The sequence below is a fragment of the Salmo salar genome, chromosome ssa19 (assembly GCF_905237065.1).
Source record: "Salmo salar chromosome ssa19, Ssal_v3.1, whole genome shotgun sequence".
Taxonomy (NCBI): Eukaryota; Metazoa; Chordata; class Actinopteri; order Salmoniformes; family Salmonidae; genus Salmo; species Salmo salar.
Window position 1 is genome coordinate 69,583,805 of NC_059460.1, and position 27,634 is coordinate 69,611,438.

The 27,634-nt window shown below is 44.3% G+C and overlaps 1 protein-coding gene across 2 annotated transcripts; it reads right to left on the reverse strand.

The window, feature by feature from the left end:
* Position 1: 1 nt before the first annotated feature.
* LOC106579478 (uncharacterized) lies at positions 2-27,634 on the reverse strand. Of its 2 annotated transcripts, none has more exons than XM_014159426.2 (16): positions 25,869-27,634; positions 22,438-22,564; positions 22,167-22,295; positions 22,024-22,072; positions 20,931-21,067; positions 20,673-20,776; positions 6,940-7,050; positions 6,594-6,647; positions 6,197-6,400; positions 6,036-6,112; positions 5,620-5,850; positions 1,673-1,718; positions 1,391-1,537; positions 1,217-1,314; positions 942-1,041; positions 2-849 (listed from the first exon to the last, which is right to left on the reverse strand). In XM_014159426.2, the coding sequence occupies exons 1-16, from the start codon at positions 27,564-27,566 to the stop codon at positions 697-699; spliced, it is 3,465 nt and encodes a 1,154-aa protein (XP_014014901.2). In that variant the 5' UTR covers positions 27,567-27,634; the 3' UTR covers positions 2-696. The 2 variants fall into 2 exon arrangements, with proteins under 2 accessions (XP_014014901.2, XP_014014899.2); XM_014159424.2 differs by having other exon boundaries at positions 6,036-6,115.

Here is a 27,634-nt window from a genome sequence, read left to right on the forward strand (position 1 = left end):
TCCAGTGTAGTTACTGTAACTGTTCCAGTCTGTTCCAGTGTAGTTATTGTAACTGTTCCAGTCTGTTCCAGTTTAGTTATTTTAACTGTTCCAGTCTGTTCCAGTTTAGTTATTGTAACTGTTCCAGTTTAGTTATTGTAACTGTTCCAGTCTGTTCCAGTTTAGTTATTGTAACTGTTCCAGTCTGTTCCAGTTTAGTTATTGTAACTGTTCCAGTCTGTTCCAGTGTAGTTATTGTAACTGTTCCAGTCTGTTCCAGTGTAGTTATTGTAACTGTTCCAGTCTGTTCCAGTTTAGTTATTGTAACTGTTCCAGTCTGTTCCAGTTTAGTTATTGTAACTGTTCCGCTGAAGTTATTTAGACTTAGGAATTCATACAGAAGTATGTCTGATGCTCTAAATACTAATCAATATTCATAAAAATAAATTAATCAATATTAAAAGGTAAAGAATTCAGAGAGTTCCGTCAGTCAGACAGACAGACAGACAGAGACACAAGACGGACAGACAGACAGCAGAGAGAAACAAGAGTTCTACAACTTGGCTTCTAAAAGTAACTAAACTTTATAAATAAAATAAATCAAAACCTCAACATTAAAGGGCTATAGATTTTTTTTCTTTGGCTTGAAAAACGTCTTCCTCTTCTCTCCTCCTCCCCTCTTGCCCTCCCCAACCAAAAGTAACCATCTCACTCTGGTCACCGTGGTAACTGAGCCTGGCCAGACTCCTGTGCAGGATAGGCTGGGGCAAGCTCCACCCCGGATGGGGTGTGGTCAATGAGGTTTGCGCAAAGCGTTTGATTGGCTCGTATCCTTTGGCAGATCTCAGCGTAGCTTGGCTTCTTGGACTCCTAACCAATCACAACACAGGACAGGTCAGTACCCAGCATACACTACTTTCACTAATAACCAGTTTGCCTCTGTAGTCTGTGAAGTGTCTCACCACTGCTGGTCCGTTTTCCTTCATGGTCTGGAGAGGTTCTTTCATGGTCGGAGGAGCTGCTGTGGTCCTCTTGGGAGATGGCATGGTTTCCTTTAGCTTCCTGTGGTATAGCAACAACCACCATCAACCACAACCCTCAACCATAACACAACACAACCATAACACAGACATGAGTCTGCATGTATTCTTCTTCCTTGAAGTAATCATACAAGACAAATTGTGAAAGGGACCCATTCCACAGCAATGATGATTCAAAGGATGGAGAATATACTCACTCTGGGGGGAGGGTTTTCTGAGGCAATGCTGTGATAGGCTGGAGGTCTTGTAATGTCACAGTGGTTGGTTGGCTGGTACTGCTGTCTGTAACTGCACTCTGTAACAAGAAAAACAACCTTACAAGAAAGTAGACGGCATGTGTGAGTGTGTATGTGTGTGTGACTCTTGGTTACCTTGTGGTTGCAGGTTGCTTTGTGATGGCTGGTTGCTATGGTAAGTGTTTCTCTGGAGGCCGTTGCCGGGGGCAGCGGGGGGAAGCTAGTAGGGCCAAGCTCCAGACTGGGAGACAAGGAGCGGGGGGGCGACTTGGGGGGCTCTCTCTAAACATACATACGTTTATATACACATATTGTTATACACAGACATACATATCCACAGACACACAAAAACAACACTCACAAGTAAGAGCTTTTCCTTGACATTTTCCCAAAGCCATCCACATGTTAAGTACTTACAGTGTACTTCTCATTTCTTCTCCTCCTCTGACCAATGGGGCCTCTCCTTCAGAGGGAGAGAATCAATAGGCAGGTTTCTCATTGACCCAGCTTTATTCAACAAAAGCAATGTCTACAACAAAAAAATCACTGCGGCATGTGTAATGGAAAGAACAGGTATTGGATAACTTTTCTAAAGATCGTTGAAATTTGTATCCGTTCGACAGAGGTGGATTTGTCTTTTCGTTCGACAGAGGTGGATTTGTCTTTTCGTTCGACAGAGGTGGATTTGTCTTTTCGTTCGACAGAGGTGGATTTGTCTTTTCGTTCGACAGAGGTGGATTTGTCTTTTCGTTCGACAGAGGTGGATTTGTCTTTTCGTTCGACAGAGGTGGATTTGTCTTTTCGTTCGACAGAGGTGGATTTGTCTTTTCGTTCGACAGAGGTGGATTTGTCTTTTCGTTCGACAGAGGTGGATTTGTCTTTTCGTTCGACAGAGGTGGATTTGTCTTTTCGTTCGACAGAGGTGGATTTTTCTTTTCGTTCGACAGAGGTGGATTTGTCTTTTCGTTCGACAGAGGTGGATTTTTCTTTTGTCAAGCTTTACTAAGATAATCAACATTTTTTAAAGTATATTTTAAATAAATATTGATTGCTGAATAATTTTGAAAGTATGCAGGGCCCGTGATGTCATCGCGTAACCAGGGCCGGTCCTTGGCGTTCTGCCACCCTAGACGAGACCAAAAACCAATGTCCGGACCGGACCAAAAACTAATATCAGTGGATGTGGAAATCAAGGCCGGTCCGGATGGCACCAACAAAAAAGACGTACAAAAGGCATCGGTGTCGGTCCATGCTTACTGAGGTGTAGCCTACAGTGTTGCCTGAAATATAAGTTTATGAATGCCCATCTACAGTGCATTCGGAAAGTATTCAGACCCCTTCACTTTTTCCACATTTTGTTACGTTACTGCCTTATTCTAAAATGGCTTACATTTTTTTTTAAATCTCATCAATCTACAAACAATACCTCATAATGACAAAGCGAGAACAGTTTTGAAATTTTTGCAAATTTATTAAAAATAAAAAGCCAAAATACCTTATTTACATAAGTATTCAGACCCTTTGCTATGAGACTCAAAATTGAGCTCAGGTCCATCCTGTTTCCATTGATCATCCTTGAGATGTTTCTACAACTTGATTGGAGTCCACCTGTGATAAATTCAATTGATTGGACATGCTTTGGAAAGGCACACACCTGTCTATATAAGATCCCACAGTTGACAGATGATGTGAAAACCAAGCCATGAGGTCGAAGGAATTGTCCGTAGAGCTCAGAGACAGGATTGTGTCAACGCACAGATCTGGGGAAGGGGACCAAAAAATGTCTGCAGCATTGAAGGTCCCCAAGGACACAGTGGTCTCCATCATTCTTAAATGGAATAAGTTGACCGCCCGGCCAAAATGAGCAATCGGGGGAGAAGGACCTTGGTCGAGGAGGAAACCAAGAACCCGATGGTCACTCTGACAGAGCTCCAGAATTCCTCTTTGGAGATGGGAATACCTTCCAGAAGGACAACCATCTCTGCAGCACTCCACCAATCAGGCCTTTATGGTAGAGTGGCCAGACGGAAGCCACTCCTCAGTAAAAGGCACATGACAGCCCACTTGGAGTTTGAAAAAAGGCACCTAAAGTTTCTCTGGTCTGATGAAACCAAGATTGAACTCTTTGGCCTGAATGCCAAGCCTCACGTCTGGAGGAAACCTGGCACCATCCATACGGTGAAGCATGGTGGTGGCAACATCATGCTGTAGGGATGTTTTTCAGTGGCAGGGACTGGGAAACTAGTCAGGATCGAGGGAAAGATGAATGGAGCAAAGAACAGAGAGATCCTTGATGAAAACTTGCTCCAGACTGGGGCGAAGTTTCACCTTCCAATAGGACAACAACCCTAAGCACACAGCCAACACAACGAAGGAGTGGCTTTGGGACAAGTCTCTGAATGTACTTGAGAGTTCCAGACAGAGCCCAGACTTGAACTCGATCAAACATCTCTGGAGAGACATGAAAATAGCTGTGCAGCGTCGCTCCCCATCCAACCTGACAGAGCTTGAGAGGATCTACAGAGAATAATGGGAGAAACTTCTCAAATACAGGCGTGCCAAGTTGCAGCATCATACCCAAGAAGACTCAAGTATGTAAATCACTGCCAAAGGTTCAACAAAGTACTGAGGGTCTGAATACTTATGTAAACCAGTTTATGGGGTATTTTGTGTAGATTGATGAGAAAAAATAACAATTCAAATCATTTTAGAATAAGGCTGTAACTTAACAACACTTGGAAAAGGTCAAGGGGTCTGAATACTTTTCAAATGCACTGTATGTGGTAAGACTACCGTTTATAAAACACCAAAAAAAGACATCCAAAAGACTTCGGCTCGTGCTTACTGGGGTGTATCCTACCATGTGGCCAGCAACGGAATTGTATGAATGTCATTCCATGTGGTAGGCCGTAGCATTGGCTTTATTAATCCTGATTCCTGTGACTAATTAATTAGGCTATTTAAGCTCTGAATATCAGCTACCCAACTTTATCAGGAGTTAATGTGAGCCTATTTTACAATGTGTTTACAAAGCTGGAAATGCAGAACTATTTTCTTTTTCGCTATGATCAGCTTGTCAAAAAAATGGACGGATAAAAACTTGAAACCACTGATCATGACAATAGGGTGAAACTCCTAGACAACAGGATATGTTTTTAGGATATGTTGTTTGTTAACATGTCAGTGCATTTTTATTTGAATGGGCGCCATTTAGGTTAGGCTATTTGATGGGAGAAACCTACATGATGTAAAAAGTGTCTGTCTCATTACATTGTCATACATTTAATCTCCAGCCTGTAGGCTACAGAACAGGCCACATACTCTGTTACATGATTTATGGAACGTTGCGTTGGTGACGCGCCACAGCGATGCGTCTCTCCAACAGTACCATGGAGAGGCGCCCTCTGAATGGACAAGCAAAATATTTTGCGCCCCTGCCTTTTACAAAGTGGGCACTGCTTATCACCGGGTGGCATTTGCACTCAGCTAAAAAGCCCTTATGCCACTGGTTGTGAGAAACTGTCATTGTTTTTGGGCAGAATTATGTGGAGTTTCATGTGTTGTTGTTGGAGGTGCGTCTTGGTCAGTTTAGCTCAGAAAATACCGCCCTCGTCAATCTGATGCCATAGGTGGCCGCCTAATTCTGTCTAATGAGCTGGTCGGCCGTGCTCGTAACTATAAAGCACCTCTCCACATTTCATTCTAATGCCTACTGCAAAATCTATTTTTGTCCTGACTTTCTGTATGCCTGAATTGCTTTACTTTGCCTTGCTGTTCTGGTTGTCTGGCAAGTTTCATCATCCAATTATTTCAGATCTACAGGAGTGCAAGTTTCACCATGGACCTTGGCGATACGTTGGCATATAAGAATTATTAGAATATGGCAAATATTAGTCAATTATTGCATTCTATCCATGCTGGCTTTGCAGGCTACCTGAGACATAAAACAGATTGGTGGGAGGGCATAGGCTACAGGCTGTCGCCAAGTTATTAGGCCTTATGCGCAATTTGCCTAAATACTGTACGTCATGGAAAAACTTCAACCAATTAATTTCTATTTGACATTGTAGGTTTTTGCGATAATGGGTCCTTTTGTGAAATTATTACATCCAGCTGATTTTATTGACGATATAGTTCAATGGAAACGCACTGTAGCATAGCATGCAATTTTAGCATCTATGCAAACCTTTTAAATGTAAAAAAATAAAAAATAAATCACTGGACAAGTTAATGAAAACATACCTATTATCTTCCTTCAGTTCACGTGGTACCACAAAAACATTTTATCTTTTGTTTAGTCTCTACTGAACATGAGTTATCAGGAAGAGTCCCGTCTCTAAGGGCTGGAGGTTAGAGGTCATTACCTTCGTATGCCAGTGCTTGGGGAGGACCCTGACTCCCTTCTCCCTCCACGTCGACCCCCCTCTCCCTCCCTACTACGCCTGCTGCCTGGTAACTGTGGCCGGCCCTGCCTGGGGTGGCCAGGGGGGCGTCCTATTGGTACATGCTCTGGGAAGAAGGGGGGGTCATCCAGAAGGCCCGGCTCCCTGTCGCCAGACCGCCGCCTCTGCTCCCGCTGCCCACGGTGCCCCCTACTGGAGGAGAGAGAGAAACACATGTAACATCGCAACAACCTAACTACAACCATGGTTCCATCATCAAGAAAAACAGAAATGGAGAGAGAGAGAGAGACAAATAAATAGAGCGAGAATGATAGCTTGGGAGAAGGAGAGAGACGTCTCTCCAGAATGAGAAAGAAAGAGAGTGAGGAGTGTAGTACCTGTGTCTGTATGAGGGGGATATTTTGAAGCTGGGGCCTCCTGGGAAGCCGTTCATGAAGCCAGGTAATGACGCCATCTGCTGTACAGAACACCAATGACACCAGTGTGAGAGAAAATGCTTGTACCTGCATCTGTGTACGTGTGTGTGTGTCCATCTCACCAGGTCAGGGTCCGTGTATCCGGCCATGGCAGCCAACCTTTGATTGCTCATTGGGTAAAGCTGTGGGAGGGGCTGCTGGAAAGTTGGAGGGGCGTGGTATGGGTTGTAAGGCTGCTGATTGGTGCAGGGGTGCATTGGGCGGGGCCTGTAGCCATTCTTTGGAGCGTAAGATGTGACTGCCATCACATTGGCCTTGATCCGTGCCTGATCAATTTATTATTCAACAAAGCAATCAATCTTTTATCATGTGACTGGCACTTGCATCATGTATAGAAAAATATTTAGATCAGGTTAGGGTTTGGCAGGGGTAGGCCGTCATTGTAAATAAGAATTTGTTCTTAACTGACTTGCCAAGTTAAATAAAGGTTAAATAAAGAAATAAAAAGTCTCAACTCACCTTGATGGGTTTTCCCTGGAACGTCCTCACCTCCTCTCTCAGGTACTGAAATGCCTGGAGAGCACGCACACACACACACACACACACACACACACACACACACACACACACACACACACACACACACACACACACACACACACACACACACACACACACACACACACACACACACACACACACACACACACACACACACACACACACACACACACACACACACACACACACACGCGTGAATGAAATCTGCAGCTGAATGAAATGTGCATGAATGTCTAGAGAATCAACCCTTCTCCCAGCTGTTGTTAACCTCCGTAACCCCAGTCTCTGTCTCTCCCAGCTGTACCTGTTGAGCGTCAGCCTCAGTTTTAAAGGTGATGAACCAGTTGTCATTCTGGGCAAACTCACAGCTCTGGATCCTGGGGAGGCTCTCACAGGCAAACAGAGCCTTAACCTCCTGGTGGTTTAACAAAATAAACACTCACAACATCAACACTGAAACGCACACATAATCCATGTGCCAGCAGGACAAATTTAACATATATTGAACAAAAATATAAAGGCAACATGCAACAATTTCAAAGATTTTACTGTGCTACAGTTCATATGAGGAAATCAGTCAATTGAAATAAATTCATTAGGCCCTAATCTATGGATTTCACATGACTGGGAATACAGATATGCATCTTTTGGTCACAGATACCTTAAAAAAATGGGCCTCACAATGGGCCTCAGGATCTCGTTACAGTATTTTTGTGCATTCAAATTGCCATCTTTAAAATGCAATTCTGTTCATTGTCCGTAGCTTATGCCTGCCCATACCATATCCCCACCACTACCATGGGGCACTCTGTTCACAACGTTGACATCAGCAAACCGCTCGCCCACACAACGCCACACACTTGGTCTGAGGTTGTGAGGCCGGTTGGACATACTGACAAATGATCTAAAACGACATTGGAAGTGGCTTATGGTAGAGAAATTAACATAACATTTTTTGGGAACAGCTCTGGTGGACATTCCTGCAGTCAACATGCCAATTGCACGCTCCCTCAAAATATGTTTTATGTGACAAAACTGCACATCGTAGAGTGGCCTTTTATTGTCCCCAGCACAAGGTGCACCTTTGTAACACTCATGCTGTTTAATCAGATTCTTGATTTGCCACACCTGTCAGGTGGATGGATTATCTTAGCAAAGGAGAAATGCTCACTAAAAGGGATTTAAACAAACTTGTGCACGACATTTGAGAGAAATAAGCTTTTTGTGCAAATGGAACATTTCTGTGATCTTTTATTTCGGCTCATGAAACATGGGACCAACACTTTACATGATGGGTTTATATTTTTGTTCAGTGTATTTGTCCACTTTGGGGTGGCAAAGTCTATTGATGATTTTCATTAAGGTCCATGTCTGTGGGTTGTATTTAGGTATGACAGAAAAGTATCGGAGAAAGATAAATGTGGTTATCACTGCATTATACAGTGCATTCGGGAAAGTATTCAGACCTTATTCTAAAATGGATAAAATGTTTTTTCCCCCCTCATCGATCTACACACAATATCCAATAATGACAAAGTGAAAACAGATTTTTCGAAATGTTGGCAAATGTATTTTAAAAAATTATACAAAAATACCTGATTTACATAAGTATTCAGACTCTTTGCTATTAAACTCGAAATTGAGCTCAGGTGCATCCTGTTTCTATTGATCATCCTTGAGATGTTTCTACAACTTCATTGGAGTCCACCTGTGGTAAATTTAATTGATTAGACATGATTTGGAAAGGCACACACCTGTCTATCTATATAAGGTCCCACAGTTGACAGTGCATGTCAGAGCAAAAACCAAGCCACGAGGTCAAAGGAATTGTCCATAGAACTCAGAGACAGGATTGTGACGAGACACAGATCTGGGGAAGGGTACCAAAAAATGTCTGCAGCATTGAAGGTCCCCAAGACCACGGTGGCCTCCATCATTCTTAAATGGAAGACGTTTGGAATCACCAAGACTCTTAATAGAGCTGGCCGCACGGCCAAACTGAGCAATTGGGGGAGAAGGGCCTTAGTCAGGGAGGTGACCAAGAACCCGATAGTAACTCTGACAGAGCTCCAGAGTTCCTCTGTGGAGATGGGTGAAACTTCCAGAAGGACAACCATCTCTGCAGCACTCCGCCAATCAGGCCTTTATTATGTATAATGACACCAGAGGGGATGGCTGCCGTTTTATGGGCTCTTAACCAACCATGTTATTTTGGTAGTTTTTCTTCGCATTGTTTGTAACTTATTTTGTACATAATGTTGCTGCTACCGTCTCTTATGACCGAAAATAGCTTCTGGACATCAGATCAGCGATTACTCACCTTAAACTGGACGAATAATTTTTCTTTAATGAGTTGGACGAGAGGGATTTACTCCAGACACCCGACGAGGCCCTCATCCCCGTCATTTGCAGGAGAAAAAGACGGAGATATCGCGGAAGGAGATCGGGGTGCCTTGTAAGGATCTGGCAACGAGTGGCTAATGTGCCTTTGCCAACGGTACTATCGGCCAACGTACAATCGCTGGATAATAAAGTGGACGAACTACAAGCATGTATATCCTACCAACAGGATATTAAAAACTGTAACATCATATGACATGAACAACATACAGCTGGCGGGTTACACACTGTATCGGCAGGATAGAACAGCAGCCTCTGTTAAGACAAGGGGTGACAGGCTATGTATATTTGTAAACAACAGCTGGTGCACGATATCTAAGAAAGTCTTGAGGTTTTGCTCGCCTGAGGTAGAGTATCTCATGAAAAGCTGTAGACCACACAATCTACCAAAAGAGTTTTCATCTATATTCTTAGTAGCTGTCTATTTACCACCACAAACCGATGCTGGCATTAAGACCGCACTCAATGAGTTGGATATGGCCATAAGCAAACAGGAAAACTCTCATCCAGAGGCGGCGGGGGACTTAATGCAGGGAAACTTAAATGGGTTTTACCTCATTTCTACCAGCATGTTAAATGTGCAACCAGAGGGGGAAAAAAAAAAAAAAAACTCTAGACCACCTTTACTTCACACACAGAGACGCGTACAAAGCTCTCCCTCGCCCTCCATTTGGCAAATCTGACTATAATTCTATCCTCCTGATTCCTGCTAACAAGCAAAAACTAAAGCAGGAAGCGCCAGTGACTCGGTCAATAAAAAAGTGGTCAGATGAAGCAGATGCTAAGCTACAGGACTGTTTTCCTAGCACAGACTGGAATATATTCTAGGATTCTTCCGATGGCATTGAGTACACCACATCAGTCACTGGCATCAACAATTTTTTAATTTTACCTTTATTTAACTAGGCAAGTCAGTTAAGAACAAATTCTTATTTTCAATGACGGCCTAGGAACAGTGGGTTAACTGCCTTGTTCAGGGGCAGAACGACAGATTTTTACCTTGTCAGCTCGGGGATTCGATCTTAACATCTGGACCTTCTTTGGACACTGTGCTAACAAACCTTCAAATGAGCTTCAATGCCATACAACACTCCTTCCGTGGCCTCCAACTGCTTTTAAATGCTAGTAAAACTAAGTGCATGCTCTTTAACCGATTGCTGCCCGCACCCTCCCGCCCGACTAGCATCAAAACTCTGGAGGGTTCTCACTTAGAATATGTGGGCAATTACAAATACCTTGGTGTCTGGTTAGACTGTAAACTCTCCTTCCAGACTCACATTAAGCATCTCCAATCCAAAATTAAATCTAGAATCGGCTTCCTATTTCGCAACAAAGCCTCCTTCACTCATGCTGCCAAACATACCCTCGTAAAACTGACTATCCTACCGATCCTTGACTTCGGCGATGTCATTTACAAAATAGCCTTAAAACACTCTACTCAGCAAACTGGATGTAGTCTATCACAGTGCCATCCGTTTTGTCACCAAAGCCCCATAAATCACCCACCACTGCGACCTGCATGCTCTCGTTGGCTGGCCCTCCACTACATATTCGTCGCCAAACCCACCGGCTCCAGGTCATCTATAAGTCTATGCTAGGTAAAGCCCCGCCTTATCTCAGCTCACTGGTCACCATAGCAACACCCACCCGTAGCACGTGCTCCAGCAAGTATATTTCACTGGTCATCCCCAAAGCCAACACCTCCTTTGGCTGCCTTTACTTCCAGTTCTCTGCTGCCAGGGACTGGAACGAATTGCACAATTTTGTTTTTTAAACAATTAAAATGTTTAAAAAAACCATCACTGAAGTTGGAGACTTATATCTCCTTCACTAACTTTAAGCGTCAGCTGTCAGAGCAGCTTACCGATCGCTGCAGCTGTACACAGCCCATCTGTGAATAGCCCATCCAACCAACTATTTACCTCATCCCCGTATATGTTTTTGTATTTCTGCTCTTTTGCACACCAGTATTTCTACTTGCAGATTCTCATCTGTACATATATCACTTTAGTGTAAATTGCTAAATTGTAATTACTTTGCCACCATTGGCCTATTTATTGCCTTACCTCCTTACTTCATTTGCACACACTGTGTACAGATTTTTCTATTGCGTTATTGACTGTACGTTTGTTTATCCCACGTGTAACTCTGTGTTGTTTTTGTCGCACTGCTTTGCTTAATGGTGAAGGTGAAATAAAAATTTTTTTAAAGAGCTGCCGCTTTCAAGGAGCGGGACTCTAACCCGGAAGCTTAAAAGAAATCCCGCTATGCCTGCCGACGAACCATCAAACAGGCAAAGTGTCAATACAGAACTAAGATCAAATCGTACTACACCGGCTCCGATGCTCGTCAGATGTGTCAGGGCTTGCAAACTATTACAGAGCACAAAAGGGAAGCACAGCTGCGAGCTGCCCAGTGACATGAGCTAAATTACTTCTATGCTCGCTTAGAGGCAAGTAACACTGAAACATGCATGAGAGTATCAGCTGTTCGAGACGACTGTGTGATCACGTTCTCCGTAGCCAATGTGAGTAAGACCTAAACAGGTCAACATTCACAAGGCCGCAGGGCCAGACGGTTTATCAGGACGTGTACTCCAAGCATGCACTGACCAACTTGCAAGTGACTTCACTGACATTTTCAACCTCTCCCTGTCTGAGTCTGTAATACCAACATGTTTCATGCAGACCACCATAGTCCCTGTGCCCAAGAACACTAAAGTAGCCTGCCTAAATGACTACCGATCCGTAGCACGCACGTCTGTAGCCATGAAGTGCTTTGAAAGGCTGGTCATGGCTCTCATCAACATCATTATCCAAGAAACCCCAGGCCCATTTCAATTTGCATACCACCCTAACAGATCCACAGATGATGCAATCTCTATTGCACTCCACACTGCCCTTTCACACCTGGACAAAAGGAACACTTATGTGAGAATGCTATTCATTGACTACAGCTCTGCATTCAACACCATAGTGCCCTCAAAGCTCATCATTAAGCTAAGGACCCTGGGACTAAACACTTCCCTCTGCAGCTGGATCCTGGACATCCTGACGGGCTGCCCCCAGGTGGTAAGGGTAGGTAACAACAGATCCGCCACGCTGACCCTCAACACGGGGGCCCCTCAGGGGTGCGTGCTCAGTCCCCTCCTGTACTCCCTGTTCACTCATGACTACATGGCCAGACACGAATCCAACACCATCATTAAGTTTGCCAATGACACAACAGTGGTAGGCCTGATCACCGACAATGACGAGACAGCCTATAGGGAGGAGGTTAGAGACCTGGCCGTGTGGTGCCAGGACAACAACCTCTCCCTCAACGTGATCAAGACAAAAGGAGATGATTGTGGACTACAGGAAAAGGAGGACAGAGCATGCCCCCATTCTCATCGACGGGGCTGTAATGGAGCAGGTTGAGAGCTTCAAGTTCCTTGGAGTCCACATCACCAACAAACTAACATGGTCCAAGAACACCAAGACAGTCATAAAGAGGGCACGACAAACCTATTCCCCCTCAGGAAACTGAAAAGATTTGGCATGGGTCCTTAGATCCTCAAAAGGTTCTACAGCTGCACCATCAAGAACATCCTGACTGGTTGCATCACTGCCTGCTATGGCAACTGCTCGGCCTCCGACCGCAAGGCACTACAAAGGGTAGTGTGTACGGCCCAGTATATCACTGGGGCCAAGCTTCCTGCCATCCAGGACCTCTGTCAGAGGAATGCTCTAAAAATTGTCAAAGACTCCAGCCACCCTGGTTAAAGACTGTTCTCTCTGCTACCACACGGCAAGCGATACCGGAGCGCCAAGTCTAGGTCCAAGAGGCTTCTAAACAGCTTCTACCCCCAAGCCATAAGACTTCTGAACATCTAATCAAATGGCTACTCAGACTATTTGCATTGCCCCCCCCTTTTACAATGCTGCTACTCGCTGTTTATTATAGATTATCGATGCATAGTCACTTTAATAACTCTACCTACATGTACATATTACCTCAATTACCTTGACTAACCGGTGCCCCCGCACATTGACTCTGTACCGGTACCCCCTGCATGTAGCCTCACCATTGTTATTTTACCCCTGCTCTTTAATTACTTATTACTTTAATTTTTTTAGTATTTTTCTTAAAACTGCATTGTTGTTAAGGGCTTGTAAGTAAGCATTTCGTTGTAAGGTGGTGTTGTATTCAGCGCATGTGACAAATACAATTTTATATATTTATTGTAGAGTGGCCAGCGGAAGCCACTCCTCTGAAACAGGCACATGACAGACCGCTTGGAGTTTGCCAAAAGGCACCTAAAGGATTCTCAGACCATGAGAAACAAGAATCTCTGGTTTGATGAAACCATGGTTGAACTCTTCGGCGTGAATGCCAACCGTCACGTTTGGAGGAAACCTGGCATCATCCCTCCTGTGAAGCATGGTGGCAGCATCATGCTGTGGGGATGTTTTTCAGTGGCAGGGACTGGGAGACTAGTCAGGATCGAGGTAAAGATGAACAGAGCAAAGTACAAAGAAATTCTTGATGAAAACCTGCTCCAGAGTGCTCAGGACCTCAGACTGGGGCGAAGGTTCACCTTCCAATAGGACAATGACCCTAAGCACACAGCAAAGACAAAGCAGGAGTGGCTTGGGGACAAGTCTCTGAATGTCCTTGAGTGGCCCAGCCAGAGCCCGGACTTGAACCCAATCGAACATCTCTGGAGAGACCTGAAAATAGCTGTGCAGCGATGCTCCCCATTCAACGTGACAGAGCTTGAGAGGATCTGCAGAACAGAATGGGAGAAACTCCCCAAATACAGGTGTGCCAAGCTTGTAGCATCATACCCAAGAAGACTTGAGGCTGTAATCGCTGCCAAAGGTGCTTCAACAAAATACTGAGTAAAGGGTCTGAATACTTAAGTAAATGGGATATTCACTTTTTTAATTTTTTTAAATAAATTTGCAAACATTTGTAATTGTTGGCAGATTGTAGATTGATGAGGGGTCAAAAAACAATTTAATCAATTTTAGAATAAGGCTGTAACGTAACAAAATGTGGGAAAAGTGAAGGGGTCCGAATACTTTCTGAATGCACTGTATGGTAACTGTAAAGGGGTGAATAAAAGAAGAACACTCTCGGATATAGTCAATCATAAATCAATCTGGTTTATTACAAGTGAGACCGGGACACACCTACAGCACAGAAGCAGAGAAAATGTCTAACTGGCCTACTCTAAGCATGGCCTTAAATTCCAATCTCACAGCACCAATGTTCCATAAACATCAGCCTGGGAGGCTTGTACGGAGTCACAACAAAATACTTTGCCAGCTGCTGCAGAGTCACACAGTGTTCATAAGGTCATCAATACAATAACATATCAGTGTCCTCAGTCCTTGTACATCCAGTCTGGTTTCAGTTACTATAAACAGATATGAGTTTAATACATAACATCTCGTAACCATCAACCCTTGACACAAATAGGACACTTGAAATCATGTGAATGACATAAAGGCCGGAAAAACATAAATATGCTAAGCATTGTGTTAATTACTCTTAACTGAATATGAACTTTATTAAATCTTAAATATTCTCATTACATATGTTATGCAGTTAGCTGGGCCAACAGGATTGAGGGCATGATCATTTTGTATTATCAGGGAACTAACTTCTCAAACTAACGCAATTTGACATGTTATAAACTTCATAATGCAACACATATGGTCTGAAACAATTGGAATGCTAATGATATCTCTATGGGCTCACCTTGGGGTGTCAAAGGTCATACATGTACTGTATGCATTTTGTGGTATATCGAGTAGAATGGACAGTATTGGGATGTGCTTTACTATCACATGGTACCCAGGATGATAACTACACCAAATTTCAAACAGGACAAGGAGATCTATTGGGGAAGTTTTTAGCTACAGTATATAGAGTCATCATAGATTTAGTCTATAATCCGTCCCAGCAACCTATTTTCAAGATGGCCGTCATTCATTTCAATGGGGAGGAACAGCATTAATTTTGCATGGCCATTACTGAATAAATAATTGGTGTAATAAGACCAATATGTCTTAAAATGTGTGTTACAACGAGGACAACCAACAATGATGGCTCAAGTATGTCAGTTATATGTATTCACCAAAATATTACTAGAATAGTGGTATGCCAAATATGTGCCAAAAAAGCTGTCCAAACTGCGTTTTGTTGCCGTTTCCCAAAAATATTACATTAATACACTTTGTTCTAGAAGCATTCACTGCTTTTTATTAATCAACATTATATGCAATGTGATTTTAAATTGTGTTAACATCAAGGAATGTAATCTGAAACCTTCCCATACATTGCACCCTATTTGAAATCCCATAGGAATGCATTATATCCAGCAAAGAGCTACAGTTAATCCATTTTCGCAAAATGCCTTCATAATGAGTACACCAAACTTTACATAAAGCAATCAAGAAGTCTAAACAATTATGCCTAGACATTTCTGATTTAACATTTTCCAATATGGCTGCAAACCAGCTCCATTGGTTTAAATTTGATTGGTCTGACATTGTCACAACTCTTTCAATAATAGGTGGAATTGTAACGCCCTGGCCATAGAGAGGGGTTTTTGTTCTTTATTTTGGTTAGGCCAGGGTGTTACATTGGGTGGGCGTTCTATGTTCCTTTTTCTATGTTTTGTATTTCTTTGTTTTGGGCCGTGTGTGGCTCCCAATCAGGCACAGCTGAAGCTCGTTGTTGCTGATTGGGAGTCACACATAAGGAGCATGTTTTTCCTTTGGGTTTTGTGGGTAATTGTTTCTGTTAGTGTTTGCACCTGACAGGACTGTTGGCTGTCGGTTTTCTCTTTTCTTGTTTTTGTAAAGTGTTCAAGTTGTTCAATTAAATATTAAATGATGAACACTAACTCCGCTGCACCTTGGTCCACTCTCTCTTCAGACAGCCCTTACAGAATTACCCACCAAACCAGGACCAAGCAGCGGAGGAGGAAGGAGCAACAGGAGAACAGCTTGATGGACTCATGGACATGGGAACAGATACTGGACGGAGAGGGACCATGGACTCAGGCTGGGGAGTATCGCCTCCCGCAGTGGGAGATTGAAGCGGAGAGGCGATATTATGAGGAGAGAGAGCGCAACAAGCACGAGAGGCAGCCCCAATAATTTTTTTGGGGGGGGGCACACGGGACAGTCGGCGGAGCCGAGGTCGGAACCAGAGTCAGTCGGGTTGACATTGGAGGTGAGCGAGGGGTACGAGGCAGAGACTGTGAAGGAGTTAATGGGGAGATTAAAGGAGAGAGAGATGAGAGAGCTGCTAGTTTGGTGCATAAGGCACGGCATTCGCCCTACGGAGCGTGTCGTTGAAATGATGTCACCTGAGGCAGCTCTCCATACTCGTCCTGAGGTGCGTGCTGGTTGTCTGGTGAAGACTGTGCCTGTGCCCAGAAACAGGCCTCCTGCATGTCTTCCCAGCCCTGCACGTCCTGTGCCTACGCCCAGAACCAGGCCTCCTGCATGTCTTCCCATCCTGGTCAAGCCCGTGCCTCCTCCACGGACCAGTCCTCCAGTGGATCTCCCTATCCTGGTCAAGCCCGTGCCTCCTCCACGGACCAGTCCTCCAGTGGGTTTCCCCATCCTGGTCAAGCCCGTGCCTCCTCCACGGACCAGTCCTCCAGTGGGTCTCCCCATCCTGGTCCGTCCTGTGCCTCCTCCTAGGTCCAGGCCACCAGTGGGTCTCCCCATCCAGGTCCGTCCTGTGCCACCTCCCAGGACTAGGCCTCCAGAGTGGCCCGCCTGCCCGGAGCTGCCAGAGTGGCCCGCCTGCCCGGAGCTGCCAGAGTGGCCCGCCTGCCCGGAGCTGCCAGAGTGGCCCGCCTGCCCGGAGCTGCCAGAGTGGCCCGCCTGCCCGGAGCTGCCAGAGTGGCCCGCCTGCCCGGAGCTGCCAGAGTGGCCCGCCTGCCCGGAGCTGCCAGAGTGGCCCGCCTGCCCGGAGCTGCCAGAGTGGCCCGCCTGCCCGGAGCTGCCAGAGTGGCCCGCCTGTCAGGATCTGCCATCGCCAGCCGGGCGCAGCCATCGCCGCCCGCCAGCCGGGCGCAGCCAGGGTCGTCCGCCAGCCGGGCGCAGCCATCGCCGCCCGCCAGCCGGGCGCAACAAGGGTCGCCCGCCAGCCGGGCGAAGTCAGGGTCGCCCACCAGACCTTCGGCGTGGCCAGGTGCGCCACCTAAGAGGGCGACGCCAAGGGTGGGGCAGAGGCCACGTCCCGCACCTGAGCCGCCGCCGTAAGAAGGCCCACCCGGACCCTCCCCTTCAGTGTCAGGTTTTGCGGCCGGAGTCCGCACCTTGGGGGGGGTACTGTAACGCCCTGGCCATAGAGGGGTTTTTGTTCTTTATTTTGATTAGGCCAGGGTGTTACATTGGGTGGGCGTTCTATGTTCCTTTTTCTATGTTTTTGTATTTCTTTGTTTTGGGCCGTGTGTGGCTCCCAATCAGGCACAGCTGAAGCTCGTTGTTGCTGATTGGGAGTCACACATAAGGAGCATGTTTTTCCTTTGGGTTTTGTGGGTAATTGTTTCTTTTAGTGTTTGCACCTGACAGGACTGTTGGCTGTCGGTTTTCTCTTTTCTTGTTTTTGTAAAGTGTTCAAGTTGTTCAATTAAATGATGAACACTAACTCCGCTGCACCTTGGTCCACTCTCTCTTCAGACAGCCCTTACAGGAATATGCCTAATGGCAATACAAAATAGATTATAGTTATGCAGATAACACAACCAATTTAGCCAGGTTTGCAAGATATATATAAACTTTGTAAAACATTAGCAAATCTGTTCCAGAAATGTACCAAAAACACTACTCATATCAATGGTTTTGATCTGTATTTGCATCACTGATATCTATATTTTATTTTCAAACAATTAAAAATGTATCTATAATATTCCTAAAGGGATCTTTCACTGGTTTGTAGGGATTATATTGATATACAATATTATGCCATGTTGTTTAAATATAAAATATGTCTTGAATCCTGTCATGTACACTGCATTCCAATATGACATTTTAACAAGCCGCCTGATGAGGCATCAACTTACATAGCTGGTGAAGTATTAAAGCCTTAGGTTTACAGCCTTCATAGATGGTGACTAGTTACACTTTTTTTTGTGGAAAAATAGTATAATGTAGTATAGGGTCTACTGCAATATGTATTGGTTAGTCGCTGCTAAGGGTTGTCGAGGGCAACAGCAATGGTCCAATTGCTGGATTTTTTCTAATCACTGCATGATTTCTATAACGTGTCAACTAGCCACTTAACTAATGTATACGAAATTATTAGGCTTCATTAAATAACTGGTACTGTTGAAGTTTAGAGAGCATAATTTTAAGATTATGATGGTCAGGGAGAGAATAGCTATTTTTAGAGATAAACACAAATTCCTAGCTCCCAAAAGAATATAAATAGATATGTATATGATGGGATGTATAGACATTATGGAGAGAAATATATGGATAGAATATGTAGTATATCTGTAGAATATTTAGGATAGAATAGTATGTGTACAGCAATAGTTAAGGATAGGCCTTGACTAGAATACAGTATATGCATATCAAGTAGGGAAAACAGTATGTAAACATTGAAGAGCATAGTCAGAACTAGAACTTTCCGATTATTCCATGCAAAACAATTGCACACATTTAGCTCTATCATCAGAGTTATACAGCAAGTACCTGCATGCTTTTCATGTTCAGTAAAACATCAATTGATCATGTAATTTCAGGGTAGCCTCATGATATCTGTCAGTATTAGCCACCATTCATTTGATAATTTCTTTAAAAATAAAGTGAACTATACTTGACAAGTATAAGTGGTTTAGTTTATTTCCCATCCTTTGTGGGCTCTGTCAAGCACTAGAAGGGCGCATTTGCCAATGTACTGATAGGTGATAAGGTTAACTTTACAAGCTACAGGTAGAAACGTCGTACAGTTGGCTAAACATAGTGGTAAGTAGACCTAATGTACTTTTTTCTCCAAACAATATAGGCCTACCAAGCAAAGTTAGCTAACATGATACCCTTTTCAACATTATTTTTAAGTGTGTTTAATCACAATTGCTGCTGATAGACATGATAGGTTACAGTGATTGATGGACCACGTCAAATTGGCTACCTAGCTAATAACAGATAACATCAATATGGCTAGTTAACAAGCTAACTTTCAGGGGATAAACTATACTGAACAAAAATAGAAATGCAACATGCAACAATTTCAAAGATTTTACTGAGTTACAGTTGACATAAGGAAATCAGTCAATTGAAATAAATAAATTAGGTCCTGATATATGGATTTCACATGACTAGGGCAGGGGGGCAGCCACCCAATCAGAATGAGTTCCCCCCCCAAAGCTTTATTACAGACAGAAATACTCCTCAGTTTCATCAGCTGTCCGGGTGGCTGGTTTCAGACAATCCCGCAGGTAAAGAAGCCGGATGTGGAGGTCCTGGGCTGGCGTGGTTACAGGGTCTGCGGTATTTAGTCCGGTTGGACGTACTGCCAAATTCTCTAAAACGACGTCGGAGGCAGCTTATGGTATTAAAATGAACATTCAATTCTCTGGCAACAACTCTGGTGGACATTCCTGCAGTTGAGACATCTGTGGCATTGTGTTGTGTGACAAAACTACACATTTTACAGTGGCCTTTTATTGTCCCCAGCGCAAGGTGCACCTGTGTAATGATCATGCCGTTTAATCAGCTTCTTGATATGCCACACCTGTCAGGTTGATGGATTATCTTGACAAAGGAGAAATGCTCACTAACAGGGATGTAAATACATTTGTGCAAAAAATGAAAGAGAAATAAGCTTTGTGTGTAAAATTCAGGGGATCTTTTATTTCAGTTCATGAAACATGAGACCAACACTTTACATGTTGTTTTTATATTTTGGTTCAGTATAAATGACTATATCCAAATATTGTTTGATTTGCTTGCCATCTATAGGGTTGATGACAGAAGTCCGACAGACAATTTTACCAGGACTGATGTCAAGCTCTTTCCAAAAGCCTAGTCTCTGATGATGCAAGATTGACACGTTGTTTGCTTAGCTAGCTAAAAGGCTAATCTCACGTAGCTGAAATTACATGATCTATTGATGTTGGTTGATCATGAAAGGCATGCAGTTACATGCTGTACAACTCTGATGATAGAGCTAAATGTGGAATAATCCGAAATGTATAGTTCTGACTATGCTCTTCAAGAAGTGACGATATAACAACCAAATAGTTTATTTAACAATCCCTTGAAAACAGCACGTAGTTGTCTATGGTTTTAGCGGGGCTGGGGGTCACCCTTGCAAATCGAACGCTCTGCAGAGTATTGTGACATTTTATTGATAAAAACCTATACAGTCATTTTCAATGAGCATGTGACCATTCTCACGTCTCAACATTCCTTTATCAGTCTGCAAACATTCTATTGCATAGACTCCCTTACAACAAGATGTATAATTGTGTGAAAAACATAAAGAGGCTCTCATATATCAATTTGATCAGGAGCTTGTGGGGAACAATTTAATTCCATCAAACCTTTGCCATCACAAAGTGGGCCTTTTTCAGCTGGCCCATGGACTAAGACAGGTTTCTAACAGGCGGGTTCTTACCTCTGGGGGTGTGGTCTCCGGGACCTCTCGGAGGATAACGATACAGCGTCCCTGATTGGGCCGTACCTTTTGCCCGCATTCTGCCACCTCCACCAGTGGCAAGGCTACGAGTCAATCAGGAGACAAGACACGGTCAGAGCCTTCCCTCCAAGTAAACATCTCACACAATTATGTAATACAATACAACAATAACCCACATACGTCCATACATACGTCCATACATACGTCCATGCATACATACTAAAAATGTTTACTCACACTTGAGGATGTCAGAAATGAGTTCCATGTCCGTGCTGAGCTTCTTGATGTGGTCGAGGTTGGCTAGCGTTGCTATGGGAATGAACTGGTCGCTGTCCATCTGGGAGACAAGGTAGAGGTCGTTGGCAAGATTCTCCCTGAGGGGACATCAGCCAATCAGTTAAAAAAATAAACTCACTGCCTACTGACCAATAACAAACTACCCTTCACTGCCCAATCAGAAACTACCCTAACTGTCCACTGACCAATCACACAGACCACAGGAAGATGGTGAGGGGAGGAAGTCTTATTATAATGCCTGGAATGGATTAAATGGAATGGTATCCTACATACTATTCCATTCCAGCCATTACTATGAGCTGGTCCTTCCCAATTAAAGGGTGACTGCACTTCCTGATTTGGCTTTGTCTTAGATTTGGATAATTAAGAAATGCTAGAGGCCATGACTGAATTCAGATGTGAGTTGGTTTCTGGGTGTGGTTTGATGTGGGATGTCTGGTGTGTGTTTGCAGGTAGGAAGAGTTAGCCAAATCATTTTTCCAATTGGCTTCAGCCGTTTGGTGTGCGACCATGACAAAGTTGGTTTGACTTTGGATAGCCTATCTCTGGGGATAGTTAGGGACCGTCAATAAATTACACACTGTAAATGGGACAATATTTTCATGTTGCACATCTTTTAGTTGTCTCGTTAATTGCTTTCAATATTTGTATATGACTTTCTGCAATTTATAGTTGGTTTTTAAGTCATTGAAATTTTGAGCTACTGACTTTTTAAAATATTGTTACATGTACATTGTTTAATTTACAGATGGTCCTTAATGTAGCCCCATAGGGATATCGAATGTCAAACCAAATTCGACCACTCTTACGGTACTCTTCATTCCATGACATACCATTTTCTTCTATCATCTCGCAAATCTCAGTTGGACGAGACTGACTTTATGACCAAACTGATCCTATTTACACTTTGTAGTCTATAATAAATGTTTTTGACTCATATTGATGCCACATAGACCATTTTCAAAATGAGAAGTTGATTTTTAGGGGCAGTTGCTCTTTTAGGTGCCATCAGCCACCTGTGACACATACGTACCGTGACAGACAGGACTCCAGTGAGGTCTTCAGATGATCGATGAGCTCCTCTGAAAACATCAATAACATATAATGTTTGTATCAGACGTCATCTGATAAACAGTCCTGTTTGCTCTAAGCTCCATCAGCCAGTAACGTTAGTACCTGATATACAGCTGTCCTGGACCAGGCCATTGGTTGACAGGTTTCCCATAGTGCCTGTTGGGAATTCTATGACGCTCGGTTCCAGCTGAGCCTCGCCCACTTCCTCCAGGTCATATCCCTGGTCATACCCTGAGGACCAATCAGGTAGCGGCATTTACTAGACTGACACAAATAAAAGCCAAAGAAAAAGCCTGCACACCCAGTAGCTCTTTCCACCTCTGGACTAATGGCTAGGCGTTGTTCCATACTCTGTCTACTTCCACATGCTTACCTTCCTGGTTAACAGCCAGCCATGGTAGACGGGAGTCAGTGTAGATGGGGCCTGAGGGGTCCAGACTAAGCATGTGACTGGCCCATACCTGAGCGTTGGGGTTGAGCTCAGAGACCAGGGTGGATTTCTGCAAGAGAACACACACACACACACACACACACACACACACACACACACACACACACACACACACACACACACACACACACACACAACCTCAGTGTCTTTAAATGTCAGCAAATTGACATATACAGTCGTGGCCAAAAATATTGACACCCTTGCACTTTTTCAAATAATGCACCATTTCTTCCAGAAAACTGTTATCCACATATGTATGTCTTCGGTGTGCAGTTGAACAAAACAAAAAAATCTGAATTTATTTAGTAAATCTTAGCTAATTCCACAAAGAAATCCTACAATGGCCCGGACAATATTATTGGCACCTTCTAGAAGTGGTTAGAAATAATTTGATTTCAAGCAGGTTATTCTCATTTATTTTGAAATTGAACTCACCTGTGGTGAGTTGAAGGTGCCTGCAGTATAAAAATCATGTATTCAATCAGTTTGAATAGAGAAAAGGACTCATGTTCCTGTTTTGTGTCACTGTGTGTACCGCAATGAGCATGGACAAAAGAAAGAAAACCAGAGATTTATCTGAGGTCAGACACAACATTATAGCCAAGCATGGACAATCTCAAGGCTACAAGTCCATCTCCAGAGACCTTGATGTTACTGTTTCCACCGTATGTAATGTTATCAAGAAGTTTAAGGCCCATGCCACTGTAGCCAACCACACTGGACGTGGCCGCAAGAGAGAACTTGATGGAAGATTGCAGTGAAGGATTGTTCCAATGGTGGAGAAAGCACCTCAGTCAACTGCCACACAGATTCAAGCTGACCTTCAGACACAAGGTATGACAGTTAACTCGCACCATCCATCGCCAACTCAATGAAAGGGGCTTATATGGTAGGAGACCCAGGAGGACCCCACTGCTGAGAGACAGACATAAGAAAGCCAGACTGCAATTTGACAAAACACACCTGAACATGCCCAAATCCTTCTAGGAGAATGTCCTGTGGACAGATGAGACCAAATTAGAGCTTTTTGGTAAAGCACACCATCTCTATGGTTACAGAAAACAAAATGAAGCTTTCAAAGAAAAGAACACCTTCCCTAAAGTCAAACATGGCGGTTCAGTGATGTTTTGGTGTTGCTTTGCTGCCTCTGGCGTTGGGTGCCTTGAACGTGTGCATGGCATCATGAAATCAGGTGAATACCAAGGTATTTTGGGACGCAATATTAGACCCAGTGTCAGAAAGCTGGGTCACCGTCGAAGGTCATGGGTCTTCCACCAGGACAATGACCCCAAACACACTTAAAAAAAGCACCCAGAAATGGTTCAAGACAAAACGCTGGACTGTTCTGAAGTGGCCAACAATGAGTACAGATCTAAATCCCATTCAAAAGTTGTGGAGAGATCTGAAAACAGCAGTTAGGAGAAGGCACCCTTCTAATCTGGGAGAACTGGAGCAGTTTGTACAAGAGTGCCAGTAAAGAGGTGCAGGAAGCTCATTGATGGTTATAGGAAGCACATGATTGCAGTTATTTTGACCAAAGGCTGTACTACCAAATATTAAGTAGGGTGTCAATAATTTTGTCAATGCCATTTCTGTTTATTTTCTGATTTTAATGGATATATTAAGTTCTGAATCATAAACAAAAGTTCTGTAATATTAACAGTGAAATAAAGAAGTGTGGACACCAAATACTTTGTTCAATTTCAACTTATTTTTAGGGAAAATTGTGAGTTACTTAAGTGCAAGGGTGCCAATATTTTTGACTGAACAGTGCATTCGGAAAGTATTCAGACCCCTTGACTTTTTCCACATTTTGTTACGTTACAGCCTTATTCTTAAATAGATTAAATTAAAATCTACACATAATGATAGTGAATATATTTTTTAATTTTTTATTTGTGTAAATTCTTTGAAAACATAAGTATTCAGACCTTTTGCAATGAAGTTGAGCTCAGGTGTATCCTGTTTCCATTGATCATCCTTGATGTTTCTACAACTTGATTGGAGTCCACCTGTGGTAAATTCAATTGATTGGACATGATTTGGAAAGGCACACACCTATATAAGGTCCTACAGTTGACAGTGCATGTCAGAGCAAGAACCAAGCCATGAGGACGAAGGAATTGTCCGTAGAGCTCCGACACTGAATTGTGTCGAGTCACAGCTCTAGGGAAGGGTACCAAAAAAATGTCTTCAGCATTGAAGGTAGTACACGGTGGCCTCCATCATTCTTAAATAGAAAAAGTTTGGAACCACCAACACTCTCTCTAGAGCTGGCCGCCCGGGCAAACTGAGCAATCGGGGGAGAAGGCCCTTGGTCAGGGAGGTGACCAAGAACCCGATGGTCACTCTGACAGAGCTCCTCTGTGGAGATGGAGAAACTTCCAGAAGGACAACCATCTATGCAGCACTCTACCAAGCAGGCCTTTATGGTAGAGTGGCCAGACGGAAGCCACTCCTCAGTAAAAGGCACACGACAGCTTTTTTGGAGTTTACCAAAAGGCACCTAAAGGACTCAGACCATGAGAAACAAGACTCTCTGGTCTGATGAAATCAAGACTGAATTCTTTGGCCTGATTGCCAAGCATCACGTTTGGAGGAAACCTGGCACCATCCCTATGGTGAATGGTGGTGGCAGCATCATACTGTGAGGATGTTTTTCGGAGGCAGGGACTGGGAGAGTAGTCAGGATCAAGGGAAAGATGAACGGAGCAAAGTACAGAGAGAACCTTGATGAAAACCTGCTCCAGAGCACTCAGGAACTCAGACTGGGCTGAAGGTTCACCTTCCAACAGGACAACAACCCTAAGCACACAGCCAAGACAACGCAACAGTGGCTTCGGGACAAGTCTCTGAATGTCCTTGAGTTGTCCAGCCAGAGCCCGGACTTGAACCCAATCGAACATCTCTGGAGAGACCTGAAAATAGCTGTGCAGCGACACATCCAACCTGACAGAACTTGAGAGGATCTGCAGAGAAGAATGGGAGAAACTCCCCAAATACAGGTTTGTCAAGCTTGTAGCATCATACCCAAGAAGACTTGAGGCTGTAATCGCTGCCAAAGGTGTTGCAACAATGTACTGAGTAAAGGGTCTGAATACTTATGTAAATGTGATATTTCAGTTTTTTTTATACATTTGCAAACATTTCAAAAAACCTGTTTCTGCTGTGTCATTATTGGGTATTGTGTGTAGATTGATGAGGGAATTTCTTTAAAAAAAAAAAACATTTTAGAATGAGGCTGTAAAGTAACAAAATGTGGAAAAGGTGAAGCGGTCTGAATACTTTCCGAATGCACTGTACGTGTGTTTTCTCACCCCTACAGTTCACACACACACCGCTGAAGTACTCACAGGCTGGTACTGATGGTGCCATTCCCAGAGACAAGAGTCCTGAGGCAGAAGAGTGCTGTAGGTGGGGTATACTCCCAGCAGGGCCATGGAGCTAGGGGGCTGCTCCTCCTCGCAGCCCTCCTCACCCTCACCCTGGCTGGGCACCATACCCTGGGCCAGCCCCTGGGCCCATCCTCCACAGACCTCTTCCTCTACCAGCCCTGGCCCTAAATGCGTCCAGGGAGAGGGGTAGAGGCCAGAGAGGGTGGGGTCCCCTTCCTCTCCCAGCAGTTCTGACACCATGTCTATCATGCCCCCTTCCTCGACCTGTCCTCTCACCCCCACAGTGTCCATGTCTGTGGTGACAGCCAGTGACCCCTGACCCAGGAACTGTATCTGGTAAGAGGGAGTCGAGGCGTAAACGTCAATCTGATCAGGCTCCACCCCCAGCACTCCCGCCAACAAATAGGAATCTGCCGTCGTTGCATCGTCTACAGGGTAGTCCACATCTGAGCAGTCATCGCCGTGGGAAACAAACTTCAGGGGTTCATCAAATGGGCTGAATCCAAATGTCACAGGGGGGAAAACAGGGGTGACAAACACACTGTCATTTGTTGCTATATTACTACACTCAGTGTCCTCAGGGAGTGTCCCTAAACTACTGTCAGACTGTGTTCCTACACTACACATGCTACTAAGGCTGTCTGTTGCAACACATTCCTCTAGGAGGGATATTCTATTCTCAGTGTATATCTCTGCCCTTTTGTCAGTGTGTGTTCCGTCCTCCGCCTGTGTTCCGTCCTCCGCCTGTGTTCCGTCCTCCGCCTGTGTTCCGTCCTCCGCCTGTGTTCCGTCCTCCGCCTGTGTTCCGTCCTCTGTGTTCTTCTCAGACAGGTTTCTGCAGTCAGTGGTTTCAGTTCCTCCTTCTGAACTCAACCTCCCATCTCTCCATTCTGAACCTATTGAAAGGAAATGGGACAAGGAGGATGAAGAACCTTTGCAGGGCTGTAAGTGAGTGTCCCCGCTAGGCAGGTCCTCAGGGACAGGAGTAGAGCCTCCTCTGTCCTCAGAGAGATGGCCGCTCTCGCTGTCCTCACGACCCTGAGAAATATGTCTGCTCTCTATGTCCTCACAACCCTGAGAAAGATTGCTGCTCTCTCTGTCCTCTCTACAATTCTGAGGATAGCTGCTCTCTCTTGTGGGATGACTGGTGATGGCAGCCATTTCCTGCCAGTGTTTCTGTTCCACACTGGTTTCCGGCTCCTTCTCTGTTGCTGCAGACCTTCCCACTATATCCTCAGCCTGGACGGGCCAATCAGTGAGCTCTGAGTCATCAACAGGGCTTCTGTTATTTCCAGTAGGTTTTACATCATCCCTATCAGGTCTCCCAGCATACACATGTGTTGTGTTTTGATCAGGCTTGGCGTTGCTGTCAGAAGTAGTATCATACTGATCAGGTTTTGTTCCAACTTCATGTTCCATATCCACTGGTCTAAGGTCAGATTTGAATGAGTGGACAGTAAAGTCCATGGGTAGAGACACTGCGTAGACTGGGTAGACTGTGGATAGTGAGGAGAGTGTGGAGACTGGTGACACCTCTGTTAGTGTGGTTTCCACTGTGCTGCTGAGTATGGTCTCCTCCTCCTCCTCCGTCTCTCCTTTCAGCCCCTCACTGATCATCCTCACTGAGACAGCTTGGTATACCTCAATCCCCTCCATCTCCTCTTCACATGTGGCCCCATCCAATGCCCCAAGCAGGGGGCTGGAGTTGGGGCTAGGACTAGAGC